Source organism: Pseudorca crassidens, chromosome 1 (assembly GCF_039906515.1).
Source record: "Pseudorca crassidens isolate mPseCra1 chromosome 1, mPseCra1.hap1, whole genome shotgun sequence".
NCBI lineage: Eukaryota > Metazoa > Chordata > Mammalia > Artiodactyla > Delphinidae > Pseudorca > Pseudorca crassidens.
This window is the reverse complement of record NC_090296.1, coordinates 87,147,356-87,163,313: the sequence shown is the minus strand read 5'-3', so window position 1 is coordinate 87,163,313 and position 15,958 is coordinate 87,147,356. Positions and strand designations below refer to the sequence as shown.

The 15,958-nt window shown below is 42.0% G+C and overlaps 1 protein-coding gene and 1 pseudogene across 26 annotated transcripts in view; both read left to right on the top strand.

Annotated features, from left to right (window-relative positions):
* PPIP5K1 (diphosphoinositol pentakisphosphate kinase 1) overlaps positions 1-15,958 on the top strand; it is a 50,431-nt gene that overhangs the window by 22,887 nt on the left and 11,586 nt on the right. For 14 of the 26 annotated variants that reach the window (XM_067745074.1, XM_067745098.1, XM_067745232.1 and 11 more), the window contains 2 exons: positions 3,099-3,281; positions 4,766-4,903. In XM_067745074.1, coding sequence (XP_067601175.1) covers positions 3,099-3,281; positions 4,766-4,903 — 321 coding nt within the window. Of the gene's footprint in view, positions 1-3,098; positions 3,282-4,055; positions 4,208-4,765; positions 4,904-8,681; positions 13,234-15,958 lie in introns of those variants that run through there. The other 12 variants (XM_067745182.1, XM_067745156.1, XM_067745191.1 and 9 more) reach the window with 3 other exon arrangements.
* On the top strand, positions 6,944-8,631 carry LOC137206978 (forkhead box protein K2 pseudogene; annotated as a pseudogene).

The window sequence follows — 15,958 nt, the reverse complement described above, 5'->3', positions numbered from 1 at the left end:
TCTATTTGTTTCCCCAACTCCTCAGCTTACGTAATTTTGATCTTCCTGTTTTTTCACCAGCTCTTTTGTTGGAGTGGATGACTAGTTTGCTTCCCTTTTGGAGCAGTGCTGCAGTTCCCAGTTCCCAAGCCTACCCATAAAGGCATTAGTCTTGGGTATATTGTTTTCCATCTCCATATTCCTATCTCCTCCCATTGTGTGTATTTTGTGTGGCTCTTGTGCTCCTGACATCTGCTTTACGTCACTACTAACCTAGGGTCTGAGCCTAGAAAACAGGAGTCCAGATTGATTTGGGATACAAGAAAGAACAAAAGGAGTAGGAGGTGGTAGGTAAAGGAAAAAGAATTGTGCCTTGAGGGTTTCCATGTGGTTTCCATGCAGCCCCAGCCTACTTATGGCACTGCAGTCTCCGAGAAGGGGAAGTGAAGAGTTGAGATGTCTACTGGAGATTCCGGGGGAGCTTAGGAATAAATAATATTTCAAGAATACTGAAGAACAGGGTCTGCCCACACTAAGGTGGGAGAGTTTAGAGATTTGCGTAAACCCAAAACTGAAGGGCTGTGGTCTCTTTGTAGGGTATGGCAGAGGAATCCAGGACTTACTCCTTGCTTTATCCTTTATATCCTTAGTTCCTCTCCGCATTGTATCTTGTCTTCAAGGTAAATCCAGTTTTGTTAGATACGATTTTCTTCTGTTCAAGAGCTAAGACTCTGAGGGAGGTAAAATTAGCTTGGCTTCCTGGCTGAAAAAACTCTAGATGCTGATCACCTGCTCCTTAGACAGTGGCAGCTGCTAGATTTTAGCCCAGTAAGGCCATACATCTCCACTAGGCACTGGTGAAATCTCCCTATGTTGACTAGCTTATACTTGCTCAGTTTATACCCCTACCCCCCACCTGCACTCCTGTTTGTGCCTGTGACAGGAGCTTCCCATTCAGAGTGGCGTGACTGCCTGCACAGTTAGCTTCAAGCTCTTCTGGCCTTCGTGCCACAGTCATCTCCAGAGTAGACCCTCAGGCACCAACCCCAACACTACAGCCTGGGATATGGACTTATGAGACTTGTTACTTAGGGAACAGAAGATGGTACTAGGAACTTGGGCCCCTGACATCAGAGCTAAATCACAACTCTCCTAACTCTTAGGCTCTGTGAGAAAAGATCCAAATTCCTAAAGCAGATCCTCAAGCCTATATACCTCTAGTTCCCTGAAGGCTTGGTTAGCAGCCTCACCAGTAAAGAAGAATTAATTCTACCAAAAGGGGGAGAGGAAGAAAGACCTGGACAATTATAGTGCAAGAGAGTAAATTCAAGATCTCCTCCAGCACCCTGCACACAACCTCAGGGCTCTGCTGGCCTTTGTTCTTCTTGTACTTGAGCTTGGAGGCTAAAGTGCCTGAGAAGCAGGAATCTAGGAGAAAAAGATTTGGAGCTATTATGTCTCTTGCTGAAGATCATCTAGATTTAATTTGGCCCTCAGGACAATATGAGGGCTCTACCCCATGGCCAAATGTTACTGGACTGACCCAGCAATTACAGAGTGGATGCTCTGTCTGCAATTGCTTGCAGCAGATTAGTCACAACAATGTGCCAGCCTACTGTCCATCACCACCATCTCTTTGCCATGATGTGTGGCTTTGAAATAGCAGCTGGAAGAACTGGATCTGGCTTTGGAAAGGAGGCAAGGCAGTGCTACTTCCTTGCTTTGATGGGAGAACACCCCTCAGCCCATCCCTCCCTCTATTCCTGATAAGCTTCTGTCACATCCTGTGACTACATCAAGTATATAAGTATGGCCCATTAGTAAACCGCATGCTGAACTTACCAAGGTGAACTAATATAGTGGGAAAGAGACTGTGTCTCTCCCTCATCCAGAATGTCAGAGTGTACCCACCCGATCTCCCAAGCTCATTCTCTTCTAGGGACCCACACAACTGTATGACCATTGGTACAGAAATCTCTCTTGACATCCAGACTAAGGTCTCTGGAAACCATAGTCTCATGGGATCACCCTGTGGAGCCCATTCTGGTCTGGGGGTTCTGAGCAGTCATCCTCAGCTACCTTGATCCTACTTTCTCTGTACCATATTCCTGTTATCAGTTAAGACCCCGTACCTCTTCCCCAAGATCTTTTTCCTACTGTTCCTCTTAAACCCCCTTCCACATGCCTTTCACTGCCTTCAACCATTTGCAGCTGAATCACATATATCCACAAAGTTTGCCAACCAGCTAAGATAGTAAGTAGTTTCGGATTAAAGCTTTTCCACTCGTCTAGCTGAACAAAGTGCAGTTAAACTCACCAGCAGTGGGAAGAAAATATAAAATTATTTCTTTTGGCTTCTATAATTGATACAGTGTCCCTTAAGACTTATGCAAACGTTTTTTTAAAAGTCTATGTATTTGAACAAGAATGAAGGATAATTAATCAATATTGGCATTTTCACATATTGATTCCGTTTTTTACATGCTGTTTTAAAGGACACCTGGTTTCCTGCTAATCTACGTCAGTTACCTAACACAAGCCTTGTCTGTGGCTATCTTAGAGTCTGGTCCAGGGAGCCCAGCCTGAGTCCTCAGGAGCTTTTTTAGCTTCAAATTTTATCTTGATAACGTATACCACTCTTGACCCTCTTCTCTGAGTGACTTCAAATCTTTTCATCTCTATCCCAACCTCATAAATACATTTGTTTGAGAAACAAGCCCTAACTAGGGTTTGCCCAAGAATGATTGGGGACACTGGAGTTCCTAGCTACAAAACTGCCAGCTCACCCCATCCAGAACGATGTGACTGCTGTCTGCAAGCACTGACTGAATTGTGCACAACGAGAAAGGAGAGGGCCTGCTGTATGATGAGGTCTCACGTGCCCCTTCTTCTAGACTCACTTATTTTAGACTTCTTTTAGCATGATGCCAATACTCTTCTCCCCTGCAAGACATGTCCTGTGGCTCTGACCATCTCTGCTTCTCTCTTACCTCACCTTGGAGCTGAGTGGCCCCACCTCCCAGGAATGCTTATGTCATCCAGTACCCCCCTTATTGTCTCTCCCTCTTCTCTTTCTTTATCTTTGTGCTTCCTGCCGTGGTTCCCCCAACCCCTCCAAGAGCTGCTGGATGACCAGCACCCTGTGGTCCGGTTGCTGCGCAGTTTTTCCTCTGACTGCACAGGGGGCTGGCCAGTCTCCTTGGATGCCACGCTGGCGCATCACCTGCACCAGTGCTCCTACCACCTGCGCCTCTTCCGGAACTGGCTGCGCTCAGGCCAGGATGATCCTGAGTGCCTCTACGGTACCCCCTGCCACCAAGCTGGCTGCTGCCACTACCCTGGCTGGGACTGACTGCTTTGCTTCTTGCACTTTTGGCAGGAGAGCCCACCTATTCCTTTCTCCTATTTACTCTAAGGTTATGTGACTTGCATTTAGTTGCTTGGATGGGATTGGGGCCAGGCTGCCTGGTAGCTGTAGCGTTGGCTGCTCCTCCCCTTCCTGTTCTCCTTCCTCACTGCCTCCTAATGTTACCTATTCCCAGTGCTATTTGGTACAGGAGTAGTCTCTTGCCCTGGAATCTATTCTTATCTCTATGACCCTCTACTACCACCATCTTCAAATCCAAGTGTTTTTCTAGCAGTTCTGAGAAGCTGGAGACTGTACCTCTCCTGCCCTCCTGCCACTAGAGTACAGGGGGAAATTGAGGCATAGAGGTCTCAATTGAATACTTGAAGAAAACAAGGGCTGAAGGTTAGAAGATGGTCAGGTATAATCCTTTTTAGTTATATAGGTTTTAATCATTGTCAGACAGGAAGCTGTGTCTTGAATAGATATTGCTGTCCTGCCTACCTTTAATCCATTTAAGGAGATATAAAGGAAGCATAGGAAATATTGGGGACTAAAAAAGTGGTTGAGATGTATGCTTCTTGATCCTCTAATGGGGGCATTTTTTTTTTCATCAACAGGCCCTGGGATTAGAGTTACACATTTAGGTTTACCCTTCACCCTACAATGTAGATCTACATTGGAATTGTTGGGTTCAGAGCAGAGAATCGGTATTTATTCTTTTTTCTAGGGGGTTTGCCTCATTTTCCTGAAGGAATAGAGAAATACTAGCAAGTCTGGGGTCTTCAGTGAGAGCAGAGGAAAGAAGCTTTGAAGTGATGAAAATAACCAAGAAAGAACTTCCATCCCCCAACCTGTTCATACATGCGGTTTTCCTGAGCTGAGCTTCATGTGTATTGCATGCCCTCCTGCTTCCAATATTCTAGCCTTTCTACCCATATCCTAAATCTGCATGAACCCCTCCTCAGATCCCAAGCCCTCCTCCGTAATCTGGTTCTCTTGTACATGATCCCTGAAATCTGCTGTTTTTTCCCAGCTCCATGACCTCCCTACCTCTCATTTAGACCTACAATTTCACCCCTTACCTCTGGACCTTTGTTTTATTTCCCCCAGAAAGTACAAGAGGAGTGTAGGTGCTTACCTCATTGGGATTCTGTTGATTTTTCCATGGAATATTGCAGGCTTTCCATAGGTAGGATAAGAGGTGATTTGATTCACCCAGAGGCCTTAGCAGGAAGACTTTTTAGAAAATCTGGAGGTGACAGAAATAGACTCCTGTAGGGGCTCTAAAGAGTTCCCTCTCCTGAGAATCTTGGATACCCCACACTCCAAAAGCCGCAGACACTCCTGATGGTTCTCAGGGACCCTCCATGCTTCCTTGGCCAGTTGGGGTATATCCAGCAGGAATAACATTGACTTTGCCCATCTCTTTTCTAACAGGATTTGAAGGGTGCTCCATGGTGCCTACCATTTACCCCCTGGAAACACTGCATAATGCCCTTTCCCTGCGTCAAGTGAGTGAATTCTTGAGTAGAGTCTGCCAGCGCCACACTGATGCCCAAGCACAGGCATCTGCAGGTATGGAGAATACTCTTATCTTGTACCACTATCTCTGCCCCCACTCCCATGCTTCCTAGAACATGAGTAATAAATTAAAAAGATAGGCACTCTGAAAAAGTAGACTTGAAAAAATGTTTAATTGCATAGGTTAACTCAAAAGCATAGAACGATCACTCCTTCCAAAGTTAACTTATAAATTTAATGTGATCTCAGTAAAAATAGTACTGTTTTTCTAAAGTCAGACAAATTGATTTTGAAGTTGTCATTAAAAAAAAAAAACAAAAAAAAAACAAGCAAGAATAGCCAAGGAAATCTTGAAAAGAAGAGCAGTGAAGTCATGCTGGCCCTACCAGATTTTAAAACATTTTATAAAACTTCTATAATAAAAACAGTGTAGTATTGGTACATGAATAAACAGAGACCAAGCAAACAAAGTAGAAAATCCAGAAATAGTTGAAGTTAGCATTTAAAAATACTAGGGGAAAGACAGCCTTTAAGAAATGGAGTTGGAAAGTTAGTAGAAGGAAAGAAATCATAAAGATCAGAGCAGAAATAAATGAAACAGAAACAAAGAAAACAATAGCAAAGATCAATAAAACTAAAAGCTGGTTCTTTGAGAAGATAAACAAAACTGATAAACCTTTAGCCAGACTCATCAAGGAAAAGAGGGAGAAGACTCAAATCAATAAAATTAGAAATGAAAACGGAGAAGTTACAACAGACACTGCAGAAATACAAAGCATCCTAAGAGACTACTATAAGCAACTCTATGCCAATAAAATGGACAACCTGGAAGAAATGGACAAATTCTTAGAAAGGTATAACCTTCCAAGACTAAACCAGGAAGAAATAGAAAATATGAACAGACCAATCACAAGTAATGAAATTGAAACTGTGATTAAAAATCTTCCAACAAACAAAAGTCCAGGACCAGATGGCTTCACAGGTGAATTCTATCAAACAATTAGAGAAGAGCTAACACCCATCCTTCTCAAAATCTTCCAAAAAAACTGCAGAGGAAGGAACACTCCCAAACTCATTCTATGAGGCCACCATTACCCTGATACCAAAACCAGACAAAGATACTACACAAAAAGAAAATTACAGACCAATATCACTGATGAATATAAATGCAAAACTCCTCAACAAAATACTAGCAAACAGAATCCAACAACACATTAAAAGGATCATACACCATGATCAAGTGGGATTTATCCCAGGGGTGCAAGGATTCTTCAATATATGCAAATCAATCAATGTGATACTCCATGTCAACAAATGGAAGAAGAAAAAAACCATATGATCATCTCAAAAAAAAAAAAAAAAAAAGGGAGTTGGAGGACTTCCCTGGTGGCACAGTGGTTAAGAATCCACCTGCCAATGCAGGGGACATGGATTCGATCCCTGGTCTGGGAAGATCCCACATGCCACGGAGCAACTAAGCCCGTGTACCACAACTACTAAGCCTGTGCTCTACAGCCTGTGAGCCACAACTACTGAGCCTGCATGCCACAACTACTGAGCCCACATGCTACAACTACTGAGCCCGCGTGCTGCAACTACTGAGCCCGTGTGCTGCAACTACTGAAGCCCACACGCTTAGAGCCCTGTGCTCCACAATAAGAGAAGCCACCGCGATGAGAAAAGCCTGCACACTGCAACGAAGAGTAGCCCCTGCTCACTGCAACTAGAGAAAACCTGGGCACAGCAAGGAAGACCCAATGCAGCCAAAAATAAATAAATTTATTTTTTAAAATATATATATATTAAAAGGAACCAAACAGAAAATCTGGGGTTGAAAAGCAAATAACAGAAATGAAAAATTTACTGGAGGACTTCTTAGAAGGTTTGAGCAGGCAGAATTAAAAATCAGCAAACTTAAAGATAGGTCAAGGCGGGCGCCGCCGTCAGTCATGGCCTGACGCTGGCACGCTGCGTGTGTCCCGCCCCTTGCCGCCACTTGCAGCTCGCCGGCCGGCGGCCTCGCTCGGCCCTCGGCCTCACTCGGCCCTCAGCTCAGTGGCGGCGTTGGAAGGCGGCCCGGGCCCTCGCAGGCCCATGGCAGCGGCCGCGGTGTTGCCGGGCGTGGGCGGGCCTCCCGCGGGCGGCGGCGCTGGGGGCGGGCGGGTCCCCACCGGGTGGCTGGGCAGTGGCTCGCCTCGAGGGCTGCAAGTTCGAGTACCTGATGAAGAAGCGCTCGGTGACCATCGGGCGAAACTTGTCGCGGGGCTCGGTGGACGTGAGCATGGGCCACTCGAGCTTCATCTTGCAGCGCCACCTCGAGATCTTAACGCCCCCGGGCGGCGGCGGCAGCGGCCATCCTGGGGCGGCCCTGGAGCCGTCGGCGCAGCCCGGGCCCGATGCGGGTGGCAACTTCTACCTGTGCTGCCTTGGCAAGAATGGCATGTGCGTGGACGGCGTGTTCCAAAGGCGCGGGGTGCCGCCGCTGCAGCTGCCGTGCATGTGCACATTCAGGTTCCCAAGCACAAACGTCAAGATCACTCACCTTCACTGCCCTGTCCAGCAAGGAGAGGGAGAAACAGGAAGCGCCCGAGTCCCTGGTGAAGCCCGTGCAGGCTCACATCTCCCCACTGACCATCAACATTCCAGACACCATGGCCCACCTCATCAGCCCCCTCCCCTCCCCCACAGGAACCATCAGTGCTGTGAACTCCTGTCCATCCAGCCCTCTGGGGAGCAGGGTCTTCAGGGTACAAAACGGGCCATGTGGTACCATCTGACCTCAATTTAATGGCCGACAACTCACAGCCAGAAAATAAGAAGGAAGCTTCAGGTGGAGACAGCCCAAAGGATTATTCAAAGCCACCTTATTCCTATGCACAATTAATTGTACAAGCAATTACGATGGCTCCTGATAAACAACTCACCCTAAATGGAATTTATTCGTACATCACGAAAAACTATCCCTACTACAGGACTGCAGACAAGGGCTGGCAGCTATACATAGGCTGACATACGTATCTTTTTGAAGTTTGCACAGAGATGGTTTTCAAACTTTTCCTGAGGAACCCTTTCTTCAAAAGATACCTCCTCCAGTTGGCCAGTATACAAAACAGATGAACACAGTGCTGCCCTGTTTCAGTGGTCCACCTGTACTTCCAGCCTATTCCTAGGCTGTCTGTGAATCCAGGCCTCCTCAGAGGACACTTTGAAATCGGTGCATAGTATTTCCATTGTTTAGCTTTTTAAGTTGTTTAATTTTTTTTTTTTTTTTTTGGGGGGTACGCGGGCCTTTCACCGTTGCGGCCTCTCCCGTTGCGGAGCACAGGCTCCGGACGCGCAGGCTCAGCGGCCGTGGCTCACGGGCCCAGCCGCTCCGCGGCATGTGGGATCTTCCCGGATCGGGGCGCGAACCCGTGTCCCTAGCATCTGCAGGCGGACGCTCAACCACTGTGCCACCAGGGAAGCCCTAATATGTTTAATTTTTAAACCTCTACATTGTGTATGTTTTTCCTCTGCATGTCTGTTTTAAGTGTGGCCATTTACTAGGTGTTTAGCAGGATCTCACTAATTAAGACAGTATGGGAAAGGGTAAGTTTGAAGTACGGAATGGTAAAAGCATAACAAAAGGGAGAAGAAATATACATTTACAAATTTTGAATTTATTAAGTAACAAGGAATGGCTACAGAATTCCTTTGAGGCTTAATGAGTAAATGATCCTTTGAAAAATGCATCTGTTGAACCATAACCATAATCAAGTGATGTGGGTGGGGTGGGGTGGGGGTAAGCCATTCTGTTTAATGGAGGGTAAAAACTTTTTTCTTCTACCTGCAGATGTATAAACATGTTATAATAAAAATAGTGTTCCAGCCAAAAGAAAAGGTAGGTCAGTTGAAGTTATCCAGTCTGAGGAGAAGAAATAAAAAAGAATGAAGAAAAGTGAACAGAGCCAAAGATACTGTGGGACACCATAAAACATACCACTGTATGTATAATGGAAATCCCAGAAGGAGAAGAGAGAGAGAAAGAGGCAGAAAAAATTTTTGAAGAAAAAATAGCTGAAAACTTCTCATATTTGATAAAGACACAAGTCTATGTGTCCAAATAGTTCAAACTTCAAGAAGGGTAAATGCAAAGAGATCTACATTGAGATACATTGTAATCAAATTGTCAAAAGACAAAGAGAAAATGTTGAAAGTGGCAAGAGAAAAGCAGCTTGTCACATACAAGGGATATTTAATAGATTAACAAGGCACTCATCAGAAACCATAGAGGCCAGAAAGTAGTGGGGTGACATATTTAAAGTGCTAAAAGAAAAAAACGTCAACCAAGAATTCTATATCTGTCGAAACTGTTCAAAAATGAAGGAAAAATTAAGACATTCCCAAATAAACAAAAGATGAGGGATTTTTTTTTTAAACATCTTTATTGGAGTATAATTGCTTTACAGTGGTGTGTTAGTTTCTGCTTTATAACAAAGTGAATCAGTTATACATGTATTCCCATATCTCTTCCCTCTTGTGTCTCCCTCCCTCCCACCCTCCCTATCCCACCCCTCTAGGTGGTCATAAAGCACCAAGCTGATCTCCCTGTGCTATGCGGCTGCTTCCCACTAGCTATCTGTTTTACATTTAGTAGTGTATATATGTCCATGCCACTCTCTCACTTTGTCCCAGCTTACCCTTCCCCCTCCCCTGTCCTCAAGTCCATTCTCTAGTAGGTCTGCGTCTTTATTCCCGTCTTGCCCCTAGGTTCTTCATGACCACTTTTTTTTTTTTTTAGATTCCATATATGTGTGTTAGCATACAGTATTTGTTTTTCTCTTTTTGACTTACTTCACTCTGTATGACAGTCTCTAGGTCCATCCACCTCACTACAAATAACTCAATTTTGTTTCTCTTTATGGCTGAGTAATATTCCATTGTATATATGTGCCACATCTTCTTTATCCATTCATCCGATGATGGACACTTAGGTTGTTTCCATGTCCTGGCTATTGTACATAGAGCTGCAGTGAACATTGTGGTACATGACTCTTTTTGAATTATGGTTTTCTCAGGGTAGGGTATATGCCCAGTAGTGGGATTGCTGGGTCATATGGTAGTTCTATTTTTAGTTTTTTAAGGAACCTCCATACTGTTCTCCATAGTGGCTGTATCAATTTACATTCCCATCAACAGTGCAGGAGGGTTCCCTTTTCTTCACAGCATTTATTTTTTGTAGATTTTTTGATGATGGCCATTCTGACTGGTGTGAGATGATATCTCATTGTAGTTTTGATTTGCATTTCTCTAATGATTACTGATGTTGAGCATTCTTTCGTGTGTTTGTTGGCAGTCTGTATATCTTCTTTGGAGAAATGTCTTGTTTAGGTCTTCTGCCCATTTTTGGATTGGGTTGTTTGTTTTTTTGATATTGAGCTGCATGAGCTGCTTGTAAATTTTGGAGATTAATCCTTTGTCAGTTGCTTCATTTGCAAATATTTTCTCCCATTCTGAGGGTTGTCTTTTCATCTTGTTTATGGTTTCCTTTGCTGTGCAAAAGCTTTGAAGTTTCATTAGGTCCCAATTGTTTATTTTTTATTTTATTTCCATTTCTCTAGGAGGTGGGTCAAAAAAGAATTTTGCTGTGATTTATGTCATAGAGTGTTCTGCCTGTGTTTTCCTGCAAGAGTTTGATAGTGTCTGGCCTTACATTTAGGTCTTTAATCCATTTTGAGTTTATTTTTATGTGTGGTGTTAGGGAGTGTTCTAATTTCATTCTTTTACATGTAGCTGTCCAGTTTTCCCAGCACCACTTATTAAAGAGACTGTCTTTTCTCCATTGAATATTCTTGCCTCCTTTATCAAAGATAAGGTGACCATATGTGCATGGGTTTATCTCTGGGATTTCTATCCTGTTCCATTAATCTATATTTATGTTTTTGTGCCAGTACCGTACTATCTTGATTACTATAGCTTTGTACTATAGTCTGAAGTCAGGGAGCCTGATTCTTCCAGCTCTGTTATTCTTTCTAAAGATTGCTTTGGCTATTCGGGGTCTTTTGTGTTTCCATACAAATTGTGAAATTTTTTGTTCTAGTTCTGTGAGAAATGCCAGCAGTAGTTTGATAGCGATTGCATTGAATCTGTAGATTGCTTTGGGTAGAGACTCATTTTCACAATGTTGATTCTTCCAATCCAAGAACATGATATATCTCTCCATCTATTTGTATCATCTTTAATTTCTTCCATCATTGTCTTATAGTTTTCTGCATACAGATCTTTTGTCTCCTTAGGTAGGTTTATTCCTAGGTATTTTATTCTTTTTGTTGCAATGGTAAGTGGGAGTGTTTTCTTAATTTCACTTTCAGATTTTTCATCATTAGTGTATAGGAATGCAAGAGATTTCTGTGCATTAATTTTGTATCCTGCTAGTTTACCAAATTCATTGTTTAGCTCTAGTAGTTTTCCAGTAACATCTTTAAGCTGAAGGATTTTGTCAGTAGTAGATCTGCCTACAAGAAATGCTAAAAGGAGGCTTTTTGGCTAAAATGACACTAAACAGAAATTTGAAGCCATATCAAAAAATAAAGAACTCAAAAAAAAAAAGAAAGAAAGAAGAAAAAAATAAAGAACTCTGGTAAAAGTAGCTACACTGGTAAATCTAAGAGCCAGCATTATTGTATTTTTGGTTTGTAGCTCCCCTTTTTGTCTTTTTGTTTCATATGTGACAACACGCAAATGAATAAACCAATCATTATGTCTGTTTTAATGGGCACACAATGTACAAAGATATATGATAATTTATGACAATAACAAGGTGGGGACTGAGCTTTATAGCAACAGAGTGTTTGTATGTTATTGAAGCTAATCGCCATCAATTCAAACATTGCTATTGACCTTACAGAAATAAAAAGGATTGTAAGAGAGTACCATGAACAATTGTATGCCAACAAATTAGATAACATAGATGAAAAGGACAATTCCTAGAAATAAACTCTAAAAACCGACTCAAGAAGAAATAGAAAATCTGAACATACCTATAACAAGGAAAAAGACTGAATCAATAGCAAAAACTTCTCAACAAAGAAAAGTCCAAGACCAGATGGCTTCACTGGTGAATTCTACCAAATATTTAAGAAAAATTAGCCCCAGTCCTACTCACCCTCTTCCAAAAAATATAAGAGGAGGAAACACTTTCTGTGAAGTCAGCATTACCCTGATACCAAAGCCAGACAAAGACACCCTAAGAAAAGAAAACTACAGGGCTTCCCTGGTGGTGCAGTGGTTAAGAATCTGCCTGCCAATGCAGGGGACATAGGTTCGAGCCCTGGTCTGGGAAGATTCCCACGTGCATCTAAGTTGCAGAGCAGCTAAGCCTGTGAGCCACAACTACTGAAGCCCATGAGCCACAACTACTGAAGCCTGCACGCCACAACTACTGAAGCCTGCATGCCTTGAGCCCATGCTCCACAACAAGAGAAGCCACTGCAATGAGAAGCCCATGCACCACAACGAAGAGTAGCCCCTGCTTGCCACAGCTAGAGAAAGCCCACGCAGCAATGAAGACCCAACATAGCCATAAATAAATAAATAAATAAATAAATTTAAAAAGAAAAGAAAAGAAAACTACAGACTAATTTCCCCTATGAGTAGAGAGGCAAAAATTTTCAACAATCCCCCCCCACAAAAAAAATTCTCAACAAAATATTAGCAAACCAAATCCAACAGTACACATTAAAAGGATTATACTACACCATGATCAAGTGAGATTTATCTCAGGAATGCAAGGGTGATTCAACATAAGAAAACATGTCAATGTAATACACTACATTAATAGAACAAAGAGAGAAAAAAACCAATCATGTGAATTGATGTGGAAAAGCATTTGGCAAAACCCAACACTCACTGAGCTAGGAACAGAAAGAAACTTCCTCAATGCTATAAAGGACATTTATAAACAACCCCTAGGGACTTCCCTGGTGGTCCAGTGGTTAAGACTCCGTGCTCACAATGCAAAGGGCTGGTGTTCGATCCCTGGTCAGGGATCCCGCATACTGCAACGAGAGGAGCCTGCATGCCACAACTAAAGGAGCCCAAATGTTGCAACCAAAGATCCCACATGCCACATCAAAGATCCCACACGAGACAGCGAAGATCCTGTGTGCTGCAACTAAGACCCAGCATAGCCAAATAAATAAATAAATATTAAAAAACAAAACAAAAACACAGCACAAATCATACTCAGTGGTGAGAGACTGAAAGTTTTCCCTGTAAGATCAGGAGCAAGACAAGGATGCCCACTTTCACCACTGCTATTCAATATTGTACTGGAAGTTTTAGGGAGAGCAGTTAGGCAAAAAAAAAAAAAAAAAAGGACCTAAATCGGAAAGGAAGAAGTAAAACTGTCGCTATTCACAGAGGACATAATCCTATATAGAGAAAATGGAAAAGAAACCCCAAAAGAACTACCAGAACTAATGAACAAATTCAACAGTGTTTCAGGGTACAAGATCAACTCACAAAAATCAGTTGTGTTTCTATACACCAGCAATGAACAATCCAAAGGGGAAATTAAGAAAACAATACCATTTATAATAGCATCCAAAAGAATAAAGTACCTGGGAGCAAAATTTAACCAAGAAGTTTAAAGACTTGTACACTGAAAACTGTAAAACATTGCTGAAATAAATTAAAGAAGACCTAAATAAATGGTAAGACATTCCATGTTCATGTAGAATACATAACATTTTTAGGATGACAGTACTCCCCAAAGAGATCTCTGGATTAAATGCAATCCCTATTGGAATTCCAATGCACTTTTTTGTAGAAATGGAAAAGCTGACCCTCAAGTTTATATGGGATTGCAAGGGGACCTGAATAGTCAAAATAATTTTGAAAAAGAAAAAGTCGGAGGACTCACATCTTCTGATATTAAAACTTACTACAAAGCTACAGTAATCCAAACAGTGTGGGATTGCCATAAGGATAAAGTTAGAGACCAATGGAATAGAATCAAGAGTCCAAAAATAAACCCATACTTCCATGGCCAGTTGATTTTCAACAATGTTGCTAAGACCATTTAATGGGGAAAGAATTGTCTCTTCAATAAATGGTGCTAGAACAACTGGATACCCATATGCAAAAGAATGAAGATGGACCTCCCCCACCTCATACCATGTACTAAAGTTAACTCAAAATGGATAAATGGCCTAAATATAAGAGCTAAAACTGTACAACTCTTACAAGACATAAGATAAATCTTCATGACCTTAAGAGTTAGCTAATGGATTCTTAGACAGACCAAAAGCACAAGTAACAAAAGGGGAAAAAATAGATAAATTGGACTTCACCAAAATTTAAACTTTTTGTGCATCAAAGAACATGAAAGAAAGGGAAAAGACAGTCTATAGAAAGGGAGAAAATATTTGCAAATCATATATCTGATAAAGGTCCATAATATAACAATTCAACAGCAAAAAGACAAACAACCCAACTTAAAAGTGAGCAAAGGACTTAAATAGACACTTCTTCAAAGAAGATATACAAATAGCCAAGAAGCACATGAAATAATGCTCACCCTCAGTAACCATCAGGGATATGCAAATCAAAGCCACAATGAGGTACCACTTCACACCCACTAGGATGGCTATAATTTAAAAAGAGAAAGAGCGAGCAGAAAAGTGTTAGTAATGGTATGAACAAATTAGAATTTTTGTACATTGCTGGGGGAAATGTAAAATGGTGCAGCCCTGGTGGAAAACAGTTTGACAATTCCTCAAAAAGCTAAATATAGAGTTACTATCTGACCCAGCAATTCCACTCCCAGGTATATATTCAAAAGAAATGAAAACAGGTACTCTAACAAATATTTACACACAAAAGTTTATGGTGACACTATTCACAACAGTCAAAAGGTGGAAACAACTGAAATGTACGTGAATGGGTAAACAAAATGTGGTATATACATACATACATAGAATGTTACTGAACTATAAAAAGGAATGAAGTACTGATATATGTTGCTATATGGATGAACCTCAAAAACACGGCAAGTGAAAGAAACCAGACAGAAAAAGTCACATATTGTATGATTCCATTTATATGAAAGAACTAGAATAGAGATAGAAAGCAAATTGGTGGTTTCCAGGGGTTGAAGGTAGGGTAGAATGAGGAGTAACTTCTTTTTTTTTTTTTTTTTTTTTTTTTTTGCGGTACATGGGCCTCTCACTGCTGTGGCCTCTCCCGTTGTGGAGCACAGGCTCCGGACGCGCAGGCTCAGTGGCCATGGCTCACGGGCCTAGCTGCTCCGCAGCATGTGGGATCTTCCTGGCATGAACCCGTGTCTCCTGCATCGGCAGGCGGACTCTCAACAACTGCGCCACCAGGGAAGCCCAGGAGTGACTTCTTAATGGATATGGGGTTTTCTTTTGGGGTGATGAAAACTTATCTAGTTTTGGAACTAGATAAGGTGGCAGTGGCACAACATTGTTGATGTGCTAAATGCCACAGTATTATACACTTTAAGATGGTTAGCTTTATGTTATGTGGCTTTCCCTTCAATAATAATAATTTTAAAAAATCATGCAAGTACTAAAAGTAAGCAGGGGTGATGGTGATAAATTCCTTTATCACCTGAAAGTAAGGAGAACCTAATTCTGACTCAAACTCAAATTTGGGAAACAATAGGAAAAGATTGATAAACTAAGCCATATAAACATTTTTTTATATGTTGTAAAACCAATAGCAACATCATAAGCAAGGAAAAATTTTTTCTGCAATTTATATCACATATAGGCTTAATCATCCTAAAATACGGAGAACTTTTACATATCAGAAAGGAAAAGACCAAAAGTGTGATTTTTGAAAAAGGATAGTTTACAAAGAAAGAAATACAGGTGGCTGTTACACATGTGAAATGATGCTCAACCTTGATCATAAGAAATATGCAAATTAAAACTACACTGAGGGACTTCCCTGGTGGTGCAGTGGTTAAGAATCCGCCTGCCAATGCAGGGGACACGGGTTCGATCCCTGGTCTGGGAAGATCCCACATGCCACAGAGCAACTAAGCCCGTGCACCACCACTGAGCCTGTGCTCTAGACCCCACGATCCACAGCTACTGAGCC